The following is an 18,193-nucleotide window of genomic DNA, read 5'->3' as shown; positions in this document are numbered from 1 at the left end:
GTGATGGACAGAGAGGCCTGGCGTGCTGCAGTCATGGGGTTGCAAACAGTCGGACATGACTGAGCGACTGAACTGAACTGAGCTGAAGAATAATACATAATTGTTGCTTAGTCACCAAGTCAGGTCTGACTCGTTTGCGACCCCATGGACTGTAGCCTGCCAGGCTCCTCTGTGCATGGTATTTCCCAGGCAAGTACTCTGCAGTGGGTTGCCATTTCCTTCTCCAGGGGATCTTGCCAAGCCAGGGATCAAACCTGCATCTTGTGCATCTCCTGCATTGGCAAAAAGATTCTTCGCCACTGAGCCATCTAGGAAGCCCACTAAGGATGTCTTAAGGTAAATGTTCAGAACAGAGAGAGGAGTAATTAGGCGAAGAAGGGACGGGAGAGAGGGGGGCAGGATAGATAAGATGGGGTGTTACTGCATAGATGTCTACTGGGACATAGCCCCTGAAGGGTTCTGTGGCCCTGTTTTTACACTTAATCATGGTTGTAAATAGGATTATTGCTAATATTTGATTCACTGAAGGCTGAAACCAAGTCAAAGCTGGAATATGTGGCACCATTTTATTGGTCAGTTTTACAAAAAGAAAACAGCCTCTCTGTATATAGGCTGGAAGAGTCATTTGACCTGTTCTTCAACCCCATCTGGAATTGCTTGGGGTTAATTTAGCCTTTCTGTTAAGACTCACGTGATAAGGGGGTTGAGAGGAGCATGGACTTTGATTTCATTCCTCCCAAGCTCTGAGGCCTAATCTCTGAGAGAGGTGGCTTTGATGCCAGCTGGTATCACTGTTTAATGTGTGATGGGGAGGACGTGACAGGTGAACTTTGAGAGGTAGACATGCCAGCCATGTAAACTGAACCAGAATGTTTCTCCATGCTGTTCTCTGCCCTCCCAGTAGAAGTAGAAATGAAGCGATGTACCTTCAGCTGTTGGTTTTCCCATGCCCTGTTGCTACCCTGCTCTCCCCTCTCTAGGAAAATGAGGGCTCTCTCTTTCCTATATTACTCATGAGTTCAAGTTTAGAACAGTGCAGTGGATATAAAAAGTGCTTTATTCTGAAAACTTTGAGAGAGAAGTTGCTGGGTGACTGACTTGGCACTGGGTTAATTTTGGACTCTCTTATGGACTCAAAAATGTTTTATCAGAAAGTTAACTTTAGACCTTTCATGAGACTTTAGAATTAATTCTGGCAGGCAGACGCACAAGTTTAAGCAAGACAGCAGAGACAGATGCTTCGAAATGCAGAGCCGGATGAATGGCTGCTTTCTTCAATGGATCAAAGGCATGAAAAAATAAGGTTGAAGGTGGAGGGCAGGAGTTACTCTCAATTTAGTGACAAGGCAGTCAAGTGCAAAATTTGGACCTTGGACCTTGTTTGGAATATGAAACTAACCAAACCACAGTTTTTAAAAAAAGGAAAAAGACTTTATTTTTTGAGGAGGACATGAGGGAAATTGGCAGATGGTCTATAATATATTAGATAATACTTAGGAATTGTCATTTTTATCAAGTGTGATAATGACATTGCCATGGAAAATAATCCATATATTTTAGTCTCTCTGAAGTAGGGATAAAGTGACAAAGTCTGGGATTTGCGATACATGAAGTAGGTTTGATGAAATTTAGGAAATTTTTGAATCTAAATATATATAAGGGGTTCACTGTACGATCCTCTATATCTGAGATGACGGAAGATGTTCACAGTTGATTTCTTGAGTGTTTCACCTGGCCTGCTGAGCCCACAGTTGACTTTCTCCTACTGTTCAGTGTGGTTAGCCTGTCACGGTCAGCAGACCACAGATACTTCAACTCCTGTTGGGAGGCAGGTTACTACCAACCGAGAGCCAGAAAAACCAGGTACTATCAAGAAGCTCTCTCTCTTTTTAAACAGTTTCTTTCAGCTTATCCAGAACTATTGATTCTAGAGTGAGGACCAAGATCCTGAGCTAGATATAACTGGTTACCAGCTCTAAAGGGTGGAGAGGTAACTTTTTAAAAAATAACTTTTTTACTTTATTTTGTAGGACGACCAGAAGGCTTCAGACCTTCTATGATGGAAATCATTCCTGTGCCAGAGGAGTGTGCCATATTCCAATGGCTGAGCCATTCTGCCCTAAAACAAGAGAGGTTCGTAATCTTCCTGGAAGGTGTGCCAGAGTAAACCATGAGGGCTTGGGGTGGCATCTACAGACAGATTAGTTGGGCAGGCATGTGGTCTCTCCTCCCCTCTCTAGTTTGATGCTTATGCAAGGTTTTAGGAAGAGTTGTTTACCTTTGTTAATAATCCCACTGTCTCAGTCATCTATAAGCTGAATTGCTCAAATTTGCAACCTTTTTTTTTTTTTCAGTAAGTTGATTTTAGTGTCAGGATACCTGGATACCTTTTAAAATAATTTAGACAGCATAATATGGAGTATACACTCTGGAACCAGATTTCTTTAGATCAGGTCTTTATTCTTCAACTTATTGTTGCTTGTTTCTGGATCAGAACCTTGGACTCTGGTTTCCTTATTTATAAAATAAAGTAATGATAACATATTGATACTTCGCAGGACTGTGAAAGATAAAAGAGTAACTTACTTATAAAGTGCTTTGAGTGATGCCTGTCAATTATAAGACATCTAGTGACTGGTAACTGCTTTTATGAATTAAATTATTAATAATCTATAAATAGTCAGATTGGTATCATTTGCCTTTGAGCTGAGTTTGACTTTTCCTGTCCAGCCTCCTCTCCTCTCCAGGATTATAGTAAGATCTCAGGATTGTAGAGGTAACCCTTACAAAAGCCAGTGGTGGTATAAAATAAGAAATCCTAGCCTTAGCTTTCAGAGAATAAAAATGGCTACCACAATTCACAAGTCCATCCATGGTACTTTTCTTATAACCCCAAAATTTGAAAGTCAAATGCAACCTAGTAGGTCAGAAGTACTGTCAGAAGGAGACTGCCTAGTAAAATCTTACTTAGACAATACAAATAACTAAACATGTTACTCATTCAGATAATTTCAACACCTGTGAAACAGATTTATGTTCAGCCTTGCATAATCGTGTAAAACTAGCTTCTTTACAGGCAAAGCTAGAGTGCTTTAAATAACTGCACTCTGGTCTCAGAAATCTAGAGTCCGAAGCCAGGCTTTGAAGGGAGCTATTTCAGGTATATCACTGCATGTTTATTCTTTGTGACTTCTGTGAAAGCATATTTTTAAGTAGGCGTTTAGATATACATTTGAGCCTTAAACAACATTCGGCATGGTTAGAGGCACTGACCCATCATCCAGTTGAAAATCTGAGCCTGAGTATAAATTTACAGTTGGCCCTCCATATCTGGCGGTTCTGCATCCAAGGATTCAGCCAACCCACAGAGTGAACAGCATTGTAGCATGAATCTATTGTGAAAAAACTCCATGTAAGAGTAGACCACACAGTTCAAACCTGTGTTGTTCAAGGATCAACTATATATGTTCCTGGGTAGTTATCAGCAGAATATATCAGAATGATGTTGGCCTTAACCTCTGAAACACAGATCTCTCCGCAAAATAAATGTGCTCTCCAAGAGAAGTTAGAAGTGTATAATAACATTTTTGTCCACTTCAGATTGGGAGAAGCTTGGAAGAAATAGACTAGGGAGAGAATATGCATGTTAATAGTAAATCTGAGGTATTGCCCCAGAGATTTGGGTACTAGGAGTAGAGGTGTGTAAGGGAAGTGCTGATGAGGTATTCAGAGTACTTGTAAATGTGGTGGCTGAGTGATAGTATCCAGGAATAAATACAGTGTGGCCTCCTTTGAGACTGAATTAATTCAGCTATTATTAGTCTAGCCAAGCTAAGGACCCATAAAGATTAAGAGTGCTAGGGAAGGCAGTTTAAGAAAATGGGGAGGCGGGGAGAGGCCTTCACAATATTATTTTATTCTTATATACCCTAAAAGGGATTTTTAAAATACTATGAAAAAATGTAAAGAGTAGATGGTGTTGCCCTTCGGTAATTATCACTTAAACTTTCAGTATCCTTGTGATCTTTTGTGTACTGACGACAGATTATCAAGATGAATTGTCCAGTGGCAAGCAAGGTACATAATGGTTGTACTGTATCTTATCATTTGTGTTAAATATGTGTGTGTGTATATATAAGGGGCTTCCCTGGTGTCTCAGCGGTAACGATTCCACCTGCAATGCAGGAGACATGGGTTCAATCCCTGGGTCAGGAAGATCCCCTGGAGGAGGAAATGGCAACCCAATCCAGTATTCTTGCCTGGGAAATCTCATGGACAAAGGAGCCTGGCAGGCTACAGTTCATAGGGTCGCAAAGAGTCAGACGTGACTGAGCATCTGAGCGCTCACACGTGTATATAAAAGAGATAAATATGAAAATATTTATATGTAAATAGTGTTTCTGAAAAGCTGACCAAAAACTAGAAACAGTGATTTCCCACTGGGAAACTGAATCCCTCGTACACAGACAGAAGAAATACTTGTCAAATAAGAACCTTTGTGCTGTTTACATTTTGTACCATGTACGAGTATTACCTATTCAGAAAACAGTGTCACTTCTAGTCAAAAAGTAATCTGAAACATATTTCTTCAAAAAGTCCTGACACATTAAAAAGACCTCTCAGGCTGGAGTTGCATTTCTGGCACCTTACAATGGCATTACCTGTTTGTGCAAAGTGCTGCTTCGGGTGGCAAGCCCTCAGGGTCTAACACTGGCTGGGCCATGCCCATAAGCCTCCACTTCTCCTCCCCAGCGTGGCACCCACCCCAGGGTGATGGTGAAGACTTACATGCCATATGGCACTGGCTTGCGAGAATTGTGATCTTCCTTCACACATCTTTAGAAGCACTCTGAAGTTTGGCCAAGACATACAGCTCAGTTATTTGGGACTTTTAAAAGACATTTAATGAAGACAGGACTGGGCTGGTTATACCTTAATTTTGAAAGGGGGTGGGGACAGCAGGGGAAGGAGTGATTTAATAATGCTTATTATTTATAACCTGTGCTCCTTAGGAAACAGTTTTGATTTAGCACAGTCTTATTTTCAGCATGTACAGGATAAATAAACATGATGGAGCATCAGCTAGTCATTGGCTAGCGCTTGTCATGGTTCTAAATTTAGTTGCCAAGGTCTTACTAAAATTCTTCTATTGCCATAGCACAATGTTATTTTTAAGGAAATACGTTAATTTGCCTGTGTGGTTCAGACATGTGCAGGCAAGACTTTGGCCTAGATTGGAGCCTTCTATTGACTTTGAGTCACTCCGTTTTGTATATAGTATCCTAGGAACTTTGACCAATTACTTGGGAAATGTGTAGAAGCTGCCAGTGTTAATAATTTGAAGAGGACTTCCATGGTGGTCCAGAGGTGAATAATCCACCTGCCAATGCAGGGAACATGGGTTCGATCCCTGGTCTAGGAGGATTCCATGTGTCACGGTGCAACTAAGGCTCTGCGCCACAATGAGAGAGCCTGCGCTCTAGAGCCGGTGAGCTGCGACTACTGAAGCCTGCACGTCCTAGAGCCTGTGCGCCCTAACAAGAGAACCCACCTGGACGAGAAGCCCAGGCGCTGCATTTAGAGAAGCCTGTGCACAGCGGCCCAGACCCAATGCAGCCAAAATGATTAATTAAAAAAAAAAATCAGAAGACCAGTTAAGCATTTATATATTGTGTTGGGCACTCCTTGCCGTTTATTCCTTGAAAGTGTTGCCCAGTCGTGTCCAGCTCTTTGCAGTCCCAATGACTGTAGCCCACCAGGCTCCTCTGTCCCTGGGATTCTTCAGGCAAGAATACTGGAGTGGGTTGCCATTTCCTTCTCCAGGGGATCTTCCCAAGCCAGGGATTGAACCTGCTTCTCCTGCATTGCAGGCAGATTGTTTACTATCTGAGCCACCAGAGAAGTGGAAGTGTATTCCTTAGCGTGTATCTCTGAGTTATATTATTACTCCCATATCACTGATGAAAAAATTAGGGCATAGGGAAGTGAATTCTTGTCAGTACTTTAACAGTTAAGTTTAAAGGACTAACTTTTTTCAATTAAACAGGAATGTTTAAGCACAGAGTAAGAGAAAAATGAAATTAGATTAGATATACATTATTAGACACTAGGAAAAGTGATCAAACTTTTAAATAATGTTTCTAAGCTCATATATAGCCTTGTCTCTAAAAGGATGCCAAGATAAGTTTATCTCTGGATAGAAGAAATCAGCATAGCCTCCATTCTGTTTTTTATTGTATGTCTTTAGAGAGGCAGCAGGCAAAGAGATTATGAAAGCACTTTCTACCCCAAAAAAGCTTTCACAAAAGCCCTCAGGTTTTGTATAGAAGAGCAGTGAGAATGAGTTTCTCAGGAGCTTGGAAACTTTACTCTGCACATCTCTGAGATGTGGATGAGGAGGGTGCCTTGTGTCGCTTTGAAAGTTAAGAGCTCAGACTCAAGCCCACATTCACAGTCCATGATAATCTATTAAATCAGCTAAAAAGTGAGATTAAAGCATGTAAACAAATGCCTGGTGTAAAGAAAAAGCCCACTGTTTGCTCTTATTGCTGTGAGCTAGATGTTGGCTGGGACAGAGCATTATGTAAATAGATAGGGAGCTAGGAAACTCCCTTCTGTGATCACCCAGGTTCTCTTTGAGGGCCTGCAGGTACTGGGTATTTATAGCAAGAATCTTTGAAAGTAGTAGGGAAGAAAAAATAAAGCTCAGCTTCTGTTTGTATATTTTGAGTTTGGTTCTTTCTGTTCTAGGTCCTCATAGAGACTGCTAAGAAGCTAGGACTCCGGTGCCACTCAAAAGGGACAGTGATCACCATTGAGGGGCCTCGTTTCAGCTCCCGGGCAGAAAGCATCATGTTCCAAACCTGGGGGGCGGATGTCATCAACATGACCACAGTTCCAGAGGTGGTTCTTGCTAAGGAGGCGGGAATTTGCTACGCAAGTATCGCCATGGCGACAGATTATGATTGCTGGAAGGAGCATGAGGAAGCGGTAGGTGGAATTCTCTTCGATGCATGTATGGCCTGGGTTTCCATGTGCCATGAGAGCCAGTGAGAGAGTGTCTTAACTTTTTGTTTCTATTATATACTTCCAAAAAGTGCCTTTATACCAAGTTTTAAAGTCAGCTTTTTATACATTGTCATTAGGTGTTACCAGATTTTTTTTCTGTAGTTCCCACTGGAAGAACAAAATCTTCATAGAGAATGAAAGGACACTTATGCAGGGATCAACAGGGAAGAGTACACTGTAAACATGTAGGTGTTTTGGGAATCTTACTGAGACTCAGCCCTTACATTACAGATAAAGATTCTTGGTTATAAGTTCTTTATGTTCCTATTTATTATGTAGCGGGAAAACCTATTAATGTACCTCTTCCCTACTCAGTTTTCTCCCCGCTTACCCTCATGATTTTGAAGTAAATTTTTCTAAAAGACCTCTCTTTTAAAAATAATTTTTTAAAACCACACCACCATTGTTGTACAAAACAATGAGTGATATTAATTCTTTAATAAAATCAAATGTCCAGACTTGTCACATTTTCCCCTCCTGTCTCATAATTTTTGACTGTTCAAATCAGGATCCCTTATAATCCACACTTTGTATTTGAATGATAAACCTCTTAAGTCTTTCATCTAATATTCTCCTCCCTTTCCATTCCTTGCATTTTACTTGAAGAAACCAGATCACTTGTGTTGTCATTTATCTCATTTTAAAAAGAGACAAGGACAAAACTGCAGCCAAGAGATTTCGAAGGAAGGAGTATGGCAGTGGCTGTTCCGGACACATCTAGGGGAGGGGACATCTTCTCTAGGGGGACCGTACCACCATCTCAGAGCTGCTTGTTTGACCATCCAGTTTTATGTAAAATGGGCTAAGATATTCTAGCTGCCTCTCCATCCATGGGTATGGAGTTTAGGTCATGGATGAACACAGATTCTTTGAGGATATTTGTTAGTTAACAGATTTGCAAATCCTGACCCAATGTAGTCTCTGAGTTGGCAGCTTTGGTCACCTCAGGGGCAGCTCGGCCTCATGATGTTGAGAAGCTGCTTCCAATTAATAGGAGACTCCAGCCTCTGCCACTCCCCGAGAGCAGACTGCTTCCTGCCTGTGGCTTTCTGCGGGGTCACATAACATTTGTCTCCTTTGCAGAGCTAATGGTGCTTTCATTTAGTAGGCCACATGAGGTTTGGAAAACAGTCAATTGGAGCTACTTCAGTTAAAAGCAGAAAAACTAAGCTCTGTGTAAGTGGTAAGGCATGAAAGCAAATAATGTTAAATGCCACAAGGAAAGCATAGAAAAGATGGCATCATCTCAGTCAGCTATGTGTGTCATTGTGCTTTAAACCAGATGTGCAGCCTGGCACGGAAAAAGGTTCTAGAGTTGCCTAACCCCTTCTTCAAATTCCCGTTGTTCTTTTTACTTGTAATATTGGGTGACTTATTTAACCCTTCCACATGAGTGGGGGGTGTTAATTACATTTCTGACCTTCTAGGATTCCTGGAAGGATTAAACAGGATAAATACGGAGCCACTAGTACAGTGCTGGGGCTTCCCAGGTGGCACTGATGGTAAAGAACCCGCCTGCCACTGCAGGAGATGTAAGAGACACGGGTTCGATTCCTCGGTCAGGAATATCCCCTGGAGGAGGGCATGGCAGCCCACTCCAGTATTCTTGCCTGGAGAATCCCATGGACAGTGGAGCCTGGTGGACCACAGTCCATAGGGTCGCACAGAGTTGGACACGACTGAAGTGACTTAGCATGCACAGTATAGTACTGGCTTCTAAGAAGGTCGTAGTCAGATGATAGGTGTGATGGAATGGTGGAGGGATGTAGTTTCCGAAGAAATCTTTTGAGATTTAAGCTGGATGTTGACCAAGTGAGAATTTATTGTAAGAAAGCAGAAAGGACTTTCTGGGTGGAGTGCAGCAGCAAAAACACAGAGGAAAAGGAGGTCAGAATCTACATAGAAATAGCAGTCACAAAGTATGAGGAAAAGAGTAAAATATAAGGTAAATCTCCTGGTTGTTCCACGATGCTGCATTTGGAGTTTCCTACCTGGCAGGCACCCAGCTGGCCGCCTCCTTCCGCTGTGATCCCTCCCACAGTGATGGCACTCCTCTCTGCTACGGTGCTTATCATTTTGTTGTAAACACATCTCCATGTTGTGGGAGGGGTCTAGGAAGGAATAGGAAGGTATAATCATGGTGCCCCTGAATCTTGGGTTTCTTCTCAGCATAGTTAAGTATGACAAGTACGCTTTCCGGTCATCTGTCTTATACTCAACTTCCTTCAGCTTAGGAAGCAATTTCAGTCATACACAGAAGCAGTGGGGTAAGCTTCTGTGAATCCAACATCCAACTTCAGTCATAAACATAACGATTTTAAGCCAACCATGTTTCATCTCAGTGCTGATCCATGATCTTATCTGTGAACATTCTAGGAGACATCTAATATAACCACATTGCTGTTATCACACTCCAACAATAATTCCTTAATATATCCAGGCAAAGTTCAATTTTCTAGCTATCTCAAGTAGCGTGATTTTTTGCTTCCAGGTGTTCTTAAAAGAAACTAGGTCATTTGTCCTATAGAGTTTCCCACAGTCTGAATTGCTGAAATCATCTCCTTAGGATGGTTTATCCAATTTCGCAGTGTTCTATATTTTCTGTAAATTGGCAGCAGGATCCAGAGATTTGATCTAATTCTGACATCATAATCCACAAGGAAACTCATGAAAGTAGACTGTTTGTTTGGTTTGGGTTTCTGGTTTTGTGATGTTAACAGCCCATCCATTAATTCACTGGGACTATAAAAATGGTGATACTTTGATTCCATTATTTTTATTAAAGGCTTCTCTAAAGGGAAATCCAGTATTTGTCCAGTATAGCAACAGTTTTAAAACTGGAATCCATTCTGTGGACATGAGAAGAGCCACAAACTTTCTAGGCCATGCCAACACATTATACAACTGAAAAGGTTTCTCAGACACCATGTTGAAAACTAGTTGTGCTTTTCAGAGATGTCATTGGATTTCTCTATGACCTCTCCCCTAATAAGTGCAGAACTTGGGTTCAAGTTCTTGGGAGTAAACTGACTTCAACAAATCAGGTAGGAACTCAGAAAAAAAGTTCTGTGAAAAGCAGTGGAATTTTAAATTGCTGGTAATAGCCTGTGCTGTTGTTTTTTCTAGGTTTCAGTGGACCGGGTCTTAAAGACCCTGAAAGAAAATGCCAATAAAGCCAAAAGCTTACTTCTCACTACCATACCTCAGATAGGATCCATGGAATGGTCAGAAACCCTCCATAACATGAAGGTAAGTATCGTCTCCATCTGCAAGCAGACACTTCCTGGACTCTCAGCTGCCCTTTGCTCTAATTTGCATTGGACCCTTGGTCCATCTGTTCATGTATTTTATACTAGACTAGATGTTTTCTACATGTTTTCATGTCATTTACTAGCATACTAACCATAAATGGAAGAGAGAGATATTCTGGCTGGTAACGCAAGAGCACTAAAAGTTGAGGTGAAGGAGATTTATTATCTAATCTATCAGGTTCTTGACACTGTCCTGCTTTGCAGTGTATCCGTAAATTTTACTTTAGAAGATTGGTAGTGTTTGCTCTGTACACGTATTATGCTGCAGACAAGGCTGTTTTCTCTTTGGCAGATCCATGCTAAGTACTGGCAGCCTTTAAAGCCAGAACACTGGCATACAATACAAAAATGGTGCCAGGGATTGTCTCCTTATGGTTAATGTTGCATCAGACAAACTAAGATAGTAATAAACATGTGGAGGGTTGCAGATTGGTAGCTTTTCAGCTCTAGTATTAATTCCCAGAATATGATTTGAACTGATGGCTGAGCTCAGATGTATGGTTTTTATCTGGACCTCTTATGTCTCTTGACTAACCACCTTAGATAAGGAGTTGGCTGAAACTGATCAGATGTTACATTCACCTAGTATCCAAAGAGGGTAGCCAGCATATCCAAAGGTCTCCTAGAATACATCTCTACTCTTAGGTCTTAGAGTTGAGAGAGGATTTGAAAAGTTGATAAAAGCCCTCTCAACCTGAATAACCACCGAGGAACCCTGGAATGACAGCTACTGTTTCAGTGTGATGACAGTACTGTGGTAGTAAATGACTGCCAACTGCTGGGCGTGGAGGAGCCGTGATTTGTCGTTTGCTGACTGCTATGGTATAAATGCTCTTGCACAGCCCATTTCAAGCTATCAACATGAAGCCACTGGTAAGCTGGGAAGTGATATACATAATGGGTTTTTACAAGCTGGTACAAGCAGGCTCCAGAAAACCAGTGTAATAAAATGTCTCTCAGCCTTGAGGACTGGCAAAGTCAGGAATACTGGCATTTTGTAATCTGTCTTCCCTACCAGATTTTAAATCCATAAGGAGCAGGAAACACATCTGTTGGTTTCAGTCTGCCTGCTCAGGAGATAAATGTTCTTTAATGATAGGTCCCTTCCCTCATGAATTACTTCATCATAATTGAAATATAGGCAGCTCATTTAAATGGATGAAGAAAAGGGGAACAGAAAATAAGGTTTAGGAATTGGAGACTATCACTTTAAACAGAAACAGCTCCCTCTGGTAGTGAGTGTAACAGCATGACTTTGGCGTATCTAAACAAACACACTGTTGACTGGCAGGAAACGTGATTCATACTTTTGGTACTGCTGAGGCTGTTACCTGCAGGATGGGAGGGTGAGGTTTGGGGTTTGGTTTTGTTTTTTTTTTTTTTTTTGGTTTTTTTGTTTTTTTAAGGTTTCTGACCCTTGGTCAGAATTTGACTAAGCCAGTTTGACCATAGTCCCTTGAACTTTCAAAGATAATTTGTCAAGGAATAAATTTATTATTTCAGCTTCATTTTTAAGTAAAAATGTTTGGATAATAGATTGGTGTTCTCTATTCCTTCTGTGAAGCTTCTGAAAGTGTATGTAAAACGGCATTTTTTAAAAGGGTTAATATGTGTAGAAGAGAGAAAATGAAGAATTGCTACTCTAGACAAAATTGGGAATCATGGCCTCCATTCTGTAACATATAAGGAATACCACACTAAAAATCCCTTATTCCAAGGCAGTATTTTCAGCTCTCTGAACACCGAAGTGTGTATCATTAATTCACTAATTCATTTCAGAATCACTTAGCAAGCACCAACTATATATCAAGCTATGGTTTACACAGATATGTAAGATGCTGTTATGGAGATGCTCCTGGTCTATTTGGAGATAACTTGCATATTAAAATTTCAGTGACATTTTTCAGCAGAATAAGACAAAGGCTAGCGGTTGGTGTATAAAATATGTCCTAGTGGATGTAAAGGGGCAGCGGTGGAGATAAGTGAGAATCAGAACAGTCCTCTGAGATAAACATTCTAAACCTCACTTTACATGAAAGGAGAATGAGGAACTAATAGTTAAAAAAGAGTTATGCTCAAAACTCCATATGTGGTTAGTGATTATTAAACTTTCAGTGAACATGAGAATTTTCTGGAGAGTTTATCAGTGTATATCCCAGGAGTCTCACTCTATAAAAATCAAAGTGGTAATAAGAACTCCAGGTAACTATCATGCCCCCAAGCATGAGAATTCCTGCCTGTAGCAGTTGTTTGATTAATCATAATCTGTGCCTACTTCCTTTCAGAAAATGGCCCAGTTTTCTGTTTTGTTACCAAGACATTAAAATAGCATGGCTGCTCAGAAGACCAGGAGACTTTGAAATTCCAGTCCTTTTGGGAATTCCTGCTTGAGAAAACATAGAAAAGATATGCAGCTTTCATCCCCTTGCTGCCCAAGGAAGAAGTGATAAGACATTGCACTCATCAGAAATGCCTTCTCAAAGACTTGGACTGCTTCAAATAATTGAAGGAAAGCAAATTACACTTCCAGAAAAGAAAAAAAAGACACCTTTCACCATTCCCCTATTAAATTTGTAACAATAAAGGTAGTCAGTAATATTCCTATGCTGCCAAGGAATTTGAAGAAGAAAAGCTCTTAGACTATTTACTGGTGTGACTGTAAGTTGGTATAATCTTTTTGGAGGGCAGTTTGGTAAAATGTATCAAAGGCTTAAAAAATACTCTTTTGTGCTGGTTAAACTCCTAGGAATTTATCTTTAAGGAATTATCAGAGATACATATAAATAATTATGAATAAAGAAGGATGTATAACATAGTTATCATAGCAAATATTCAAAACAATCTGAATATCTAACAAATGAAGGTAAATCATGGTCAAGCTCTTAGATTGTGAAGCAGCCAGCTGAACATCATAGCTTCACATAATGTACAAAAGACATTGTTGCTGTAAATATGGAATGAGGATATGTAAGCATTTTACAGTACTAATTTTGTTTTAAAATTCTACATAGTTATATACAAAGAATAGAAAGAAATATATGCACTCTTCTGTTACTGTATTTGGGAAGAGGGATACTGGATAATTTTTAATTTTATTTTTCCATTTCTTCACATTTTTCTACAATGAATATAATCGAATAGTGAAGTTTTAGAAATAAAAATGGGCTTAGAAAGATCCAGTTCTTGAAAACCCACTGTTGTTGGTAATGCAGCAGAAGTTAAGATGGCACTGCCAAGAGGAGTTCTGTTTGAGTTCCATCTTTATATTGTTAAAAAGACCATTAATGACTGTATGGTTAGAACAATATTTGGGTTTGCAACAATGTAAGAAAAGCTGAGTGTTTAATATGGAGCTAATCTTAAATTATTTAAGAGACCATATACACACATTATAGTGTGTCAGATATTTTTTAAAACTGACATTTGACTTTTTATTTCTACACCTGTTTATGATTTGATGAATTATTTTACATGAGTTGATTTTTTTTAAATAAAAAAAAATGGAAGCTTCTTACTGGTTTTTATTCTTAATTTTATAGGAATGTGGTTTGTTTTCTTATAGAAAGATCATTTTTCCCTCAGAATTACTCCCCACTGTAGTCTGTTTCTTAGTCCTTTAGTAATGTGTATCTCTTGCCTGTTTAAAGAGAATGTAGAACGAATGTGTTTGTGTCTAAGGAATTGTCTTCAAGATAATGAGCGGCTAACTGTAAATAATAACCCAGTTACCCTTCAGCATTAATACAGAGCTGTTTGGGTTATATGTAAGTATGGCTCTTGGACTCTGAAGCAGCGTTTCAGCTCTGTGCGTGAAACAGCCACAGAGCATGTGATGGATCTGAACCCAGCGCTCTCTGGCTCTGTACACCATGATTCTTTTCACTACCCTGTAATACTTGCTGTGCCTTACTATCCTTCTTTCTCGGGAGACATCTAAGGATGTCAAGGCCGAAATGTAGGAATTTTTCTTGTGCCTTCAAAAGTACGGTGGTTTCCAAATTCAGTTCAGTTCAGTCATTCAGTTGTGTCGACTCTGCAACCCCATGGACTGTAGCACGCCAGGTCTCCCTGTCCATTGCCAACTCCCAGAGTTTACTCAAACTCATGTCCATTGAGTCAGTGATGCCATCCAACCATCTCATCCTGTGTCATCCCCTTCTCTTCCCACCATAAATCTTTCCCAGCATCAGGGTCTTTTCAAATGAGTCAGTTCTTTGCATCATGTGGCCAAGGACTGGGGTTTCAGCTTCAGCATCAGTCCTTCAAATAAATATTCAGGACTGATTTCCTTTAGGATGGACTAATTGGATCTTGCTGTCCAAGGGACTCTCAAGAGTCTTCTCCAACACTACAGTTCAAAAACATCAATTCTTCAGCAGTCAGCTTTCTTTATAGTCCAACTGTTACATCCATATATGACTACTGGAAAAACCATAGCCTTGACTAGACAGACCTTTGTTGGCAAAGTAATGTCTCTGCTTTTTAATATGCTGTCTAGGTTGGTCATAACTTTCCTTCCAAGGAGCAAGTGTCTTTTAATTTCATGGCTGCAGTCACCATCTGCAGTGATTTTGGAGCCCAAAAAATAAAGCCTTTCTCTTTCCATTGTTTCCCCATCTATTTGCCATGAAGTGACAGGACCAGATGCCATGATCTTAGTTTTCTGAATGTTGAGTTTTAAGCCAACTTTTTCACTCTCCTCTTCCACTTTCATCAAGAGTCTCTTTAGTTCTTTGCTTTCTGCCATTAGGGTGTTGTCGTCTGCACATGTGAGGTTGTTGATATTTCTCCCAGCAACCTTGATTCCAGTTTGTGCTTCATCCAGTCCGGCATTTCTCATGATGTACTCTGCATATAAGTTAAATAAGCAGGGTGTATCGTATACAGCCTTGACGTATTCCTTTCCCAATTTGGAACCAGTCTGTTGTTCCATGTCCAGTTCTAACTTGCTTCTTGACCTGCATACAGTTCTCAGGAGGCAGGTCAGGTGGTCTGGTATTCCCATCTCTCAGAATTTTCTACAGTTGATTGTGATCTACACAGTCAAAGGCTTAGGCATAGTCAATAAAGCAGAAATAGATGTTTTTCTGGAACTCTGTTGCTTTTTTGATGATCCAATGGATGTTTGCGATTTGATCTCTGGTTCCTCTGACTTTTCTAAATCCAGCTTGAACATCTGGCAATTCATGGTTCACGTACTGTTGAAGCCTGGCTTGGAGAATTTTCAGCATGACTTTGCTAGTATGTGAGATGAGTACAATTATGTGATAGTTTGAGCATTCTTTGGCATTGCCTTTCTTTGGGATTGGAATGAAAACTGTCCTTTTCCAGTCCTGTGGCTACTGCTGAGTTTTCCAAATTTGCTGACATACTCAGTGCAGCACTTTCACAGCATCATCTTGTAGGATTTGAAATAGCTCAACTGGAATTCCATCAACTCCACTAGCTTTGTTTGTAGTGATGCTTCCTAAGGCCCACTTGACTTTTCATTCCAGGATGTCTAGCTCTAGGTGAGTGATCACACCATCGTGGCTATCTGGGTAATGAAGATCTTTTTTGTATAGTTCTTCTGTATATTCTTGCCACCTCTTCTTAATATCTTCTGCTTCTGTTAGGTCCATACCATTTCTGTCCTTTATTGTGCCCATCTTTGCATGAAATGTTCCCTTGGTATCTCATTTTCTTGAAGAGATCTGTAGTCTTTCCCATTCTGTTGTTTACCTCTATTTCTTTGCATTGATCACTGAGGAAGACTTTCTTATCTCTCCTTGCTGTTCTTTGGAACTCTGCATTCAAATGGGTAAATCTTTCTTTCCTTTTCTTCTTTGCCTTTCGTTTCTTTTCTCAGCTATTTGTAAGGCCTTGTCAGATAACCATTTTGCCTTTTTGCATTTCTTTTTCTTGGGGATTGTCTTGATCACTGCCTCCTGTACAATGTTACAAACACCGTCCATAGTTCTTCAGGTACTTTATCAGACCTAATCCCTTGAATCTATTTGTCACTTGCACTATATAATCGTAAGGGATTTGATTTAGGTTATACTTCCCTAGTGGCTCAGATGGTAAAAGCATCTGCTTACAATATGGGAGACCTGGGTTAGATCCCTGGGTTGGGAAAATCCACTGGAGAAGGAAGTGGCAACCCATTCCAGTATCCTTGCCTGAAAAATCCCATGGACAGAGGAGCCTGGCAGGCTACAGTCCATGGGGTCGCAAAGAGTCGGACACAACTAAGTGATTTCACTTCACTTCACTTCATACCTGAATGGTCTAGTGGTTTTCTCTGCTTTCTTCAATTTAAGTCTGAATTTGGCAATAAGGAGTTCATGATCTGAGCCACAGTCAGCTCCCGGTCTTGTTTTTGTTGACTGTATAGAGCTTCTCCATCTTTGGCTGCAAAGAATATAATCAATCTGATTTTGGTATTGACCACCTGGTGATGTCCATGTATAGAACCTTCTCTTGTGTTGTTGGAAGAGGGTGTTTGCTATGACCAGTGAGTTTCCTTGGAAAAACTCTCTTAGCCTTTGCCCTACTTCATTCTGTACTCCAAGGCCAAATTTGCCTGTTACTCCAGGTATTTCTTGACTTCCTACTTTTGCTTTCCAAATTACAGAAGTTATTTTCTTGATTCAGTAGTGTTTTCTTGCAACCTCATTTTTAACTTCTCAAATGAAGTATACAGTTCACTTACATTGTTGCCCACCATTCACTCCTTAAGTAAAGCCAACAATATAATTTTCCTCATAGCTCATCCTTGAAGACTTGGCTGACCATTTCTTCCTGGAATACTTCTCAATTCCCTGGTTCTTCACTCCTTTTCTTAGCTACAACAATAAGTGAACACTGTGATGAGCTCTGAGTATGTCAGAGTTTCTCCAGAGAATGATGGGCATATTAGAAAAGTTCTAGCTTAGCAACTCAGCCCCTTAGAAGAGTGCTGAATTAGTAATTAGTACATCTGCATCTACATAAAAAATATTTTATTGGCATTGTGAGCTGCTTATTTTTATTTTGCATTGTTTTTCATAATTTTGATGAGTAGATAACTAGAATAGTTCATAGGCAGAGTGTTAACCAAAGAGTGGAGAAGGCTGGAATAGTAGGGTTACGTTTGAGAACTGAAAATACTTTGCAGATTAGCCTCAGTGCATCCTGGATTTGTTCATAACAGGTCAAAACTTAAGAACGGCTAAAATTCTCAGTGGTGTGGGGAAGTCTAAATAAGGTTCATTAATTCAAGTCAGTGTCTATACACCAGTATAGAACAATGTCTATGACAAAAGTGGAAATCAGAAAATTATGTGAAGTAAAGCAGTTTGTTTGTGAATAGCATATTTATGTTTTATGGCCACAGAGTTTCTGGAAAGAAGCTGAGTGACCACCTCTGAGGTATGAATCAAGAGACCTACTGTCTACCTCGTACCTTTCTGTACTGTTTGGACTTTTTACCATAGGCATCTACTTAGTAGATGCTTATATGTTTTGAGGAATGGAGAATAGAGACCTTGCTTTGTAGCAGTTTATATAAAATAATCTCTTTAGCCTGACATTGATTTCTGTTAGGTCATGTCTAGGTCAGTGTGTCCAGTTCTGGGCACAATACTTTCAGGGGAACTCTGACCAGAAAGCACCAACAGAAGAGTATAGGAACTGGGAAAGCAATGCCCACATATGTAATGGTGGAAGCAACTGAGTATGTCTAACCATTTAAGAGAAAACCTTACGTGAGCATTTCAAATATTTAAAAGGCTGTCATTCAGTTATAGACTAGTCTATCTCACTATTGAGTAAGCCTCCATAAAATCATGAAA

The 18,193-nt window shown here is 40.1% G+C and overlaps 1 protein-coding gene across 1 annotated transcript in view; it reads left to right on the top strand.

Moving 5' to 3' along the window:
- MTAP (methylthioadenosine phosphorylase) overlaps positions 1 to 13,832 on the top strand; it is a 42,261-nt gene extending 28,429 nt beyond the window's left edge. Inside the window, exons 5-8 of the mRNA XM_068974122.1 lie at positions 2,031 to 2,133; positions 6,751 to 6,990; positions 10,195 to 10,317; positions 12,665 to 13,832. Coding sequence (XP_068830223.1) covers positions 2,031 to 2,133; positions 6,751 to 6,990; positions 10,195 to 10,317; positions 12,665 to 12,703 — 505 coding nt within the window. The 3' untranslated portion in view covers positions 12,704 to 13,832. The remainder of the gene's footprint in view (positions 1 to 2,030; positions 2,134 to 6,750; positions 6,991 to 10,194; positions 10,318 to 12,664) is intronic.
- The last annotated feature ends 4,361 nt before the right edge of the window (positions 13,833 to 18,193 follow it).

Source organism: Capricornis sumatraensis, chromosome 6 (assembly GCF_032405125.1).
Source record: "Capricornis sumatraensis isolate serow.1 chromosome 6, serow.2, whole genome shotgun sequence".
NCBI lineage: Eukaryota > Metazoa > Chordata > Mammalia > Artiodactyla > Bovidae > Capricornis > Capricornis sumatraensis.
This window is presented reverse-complemented; position numbering and strand designations above follow the sequence as displayed.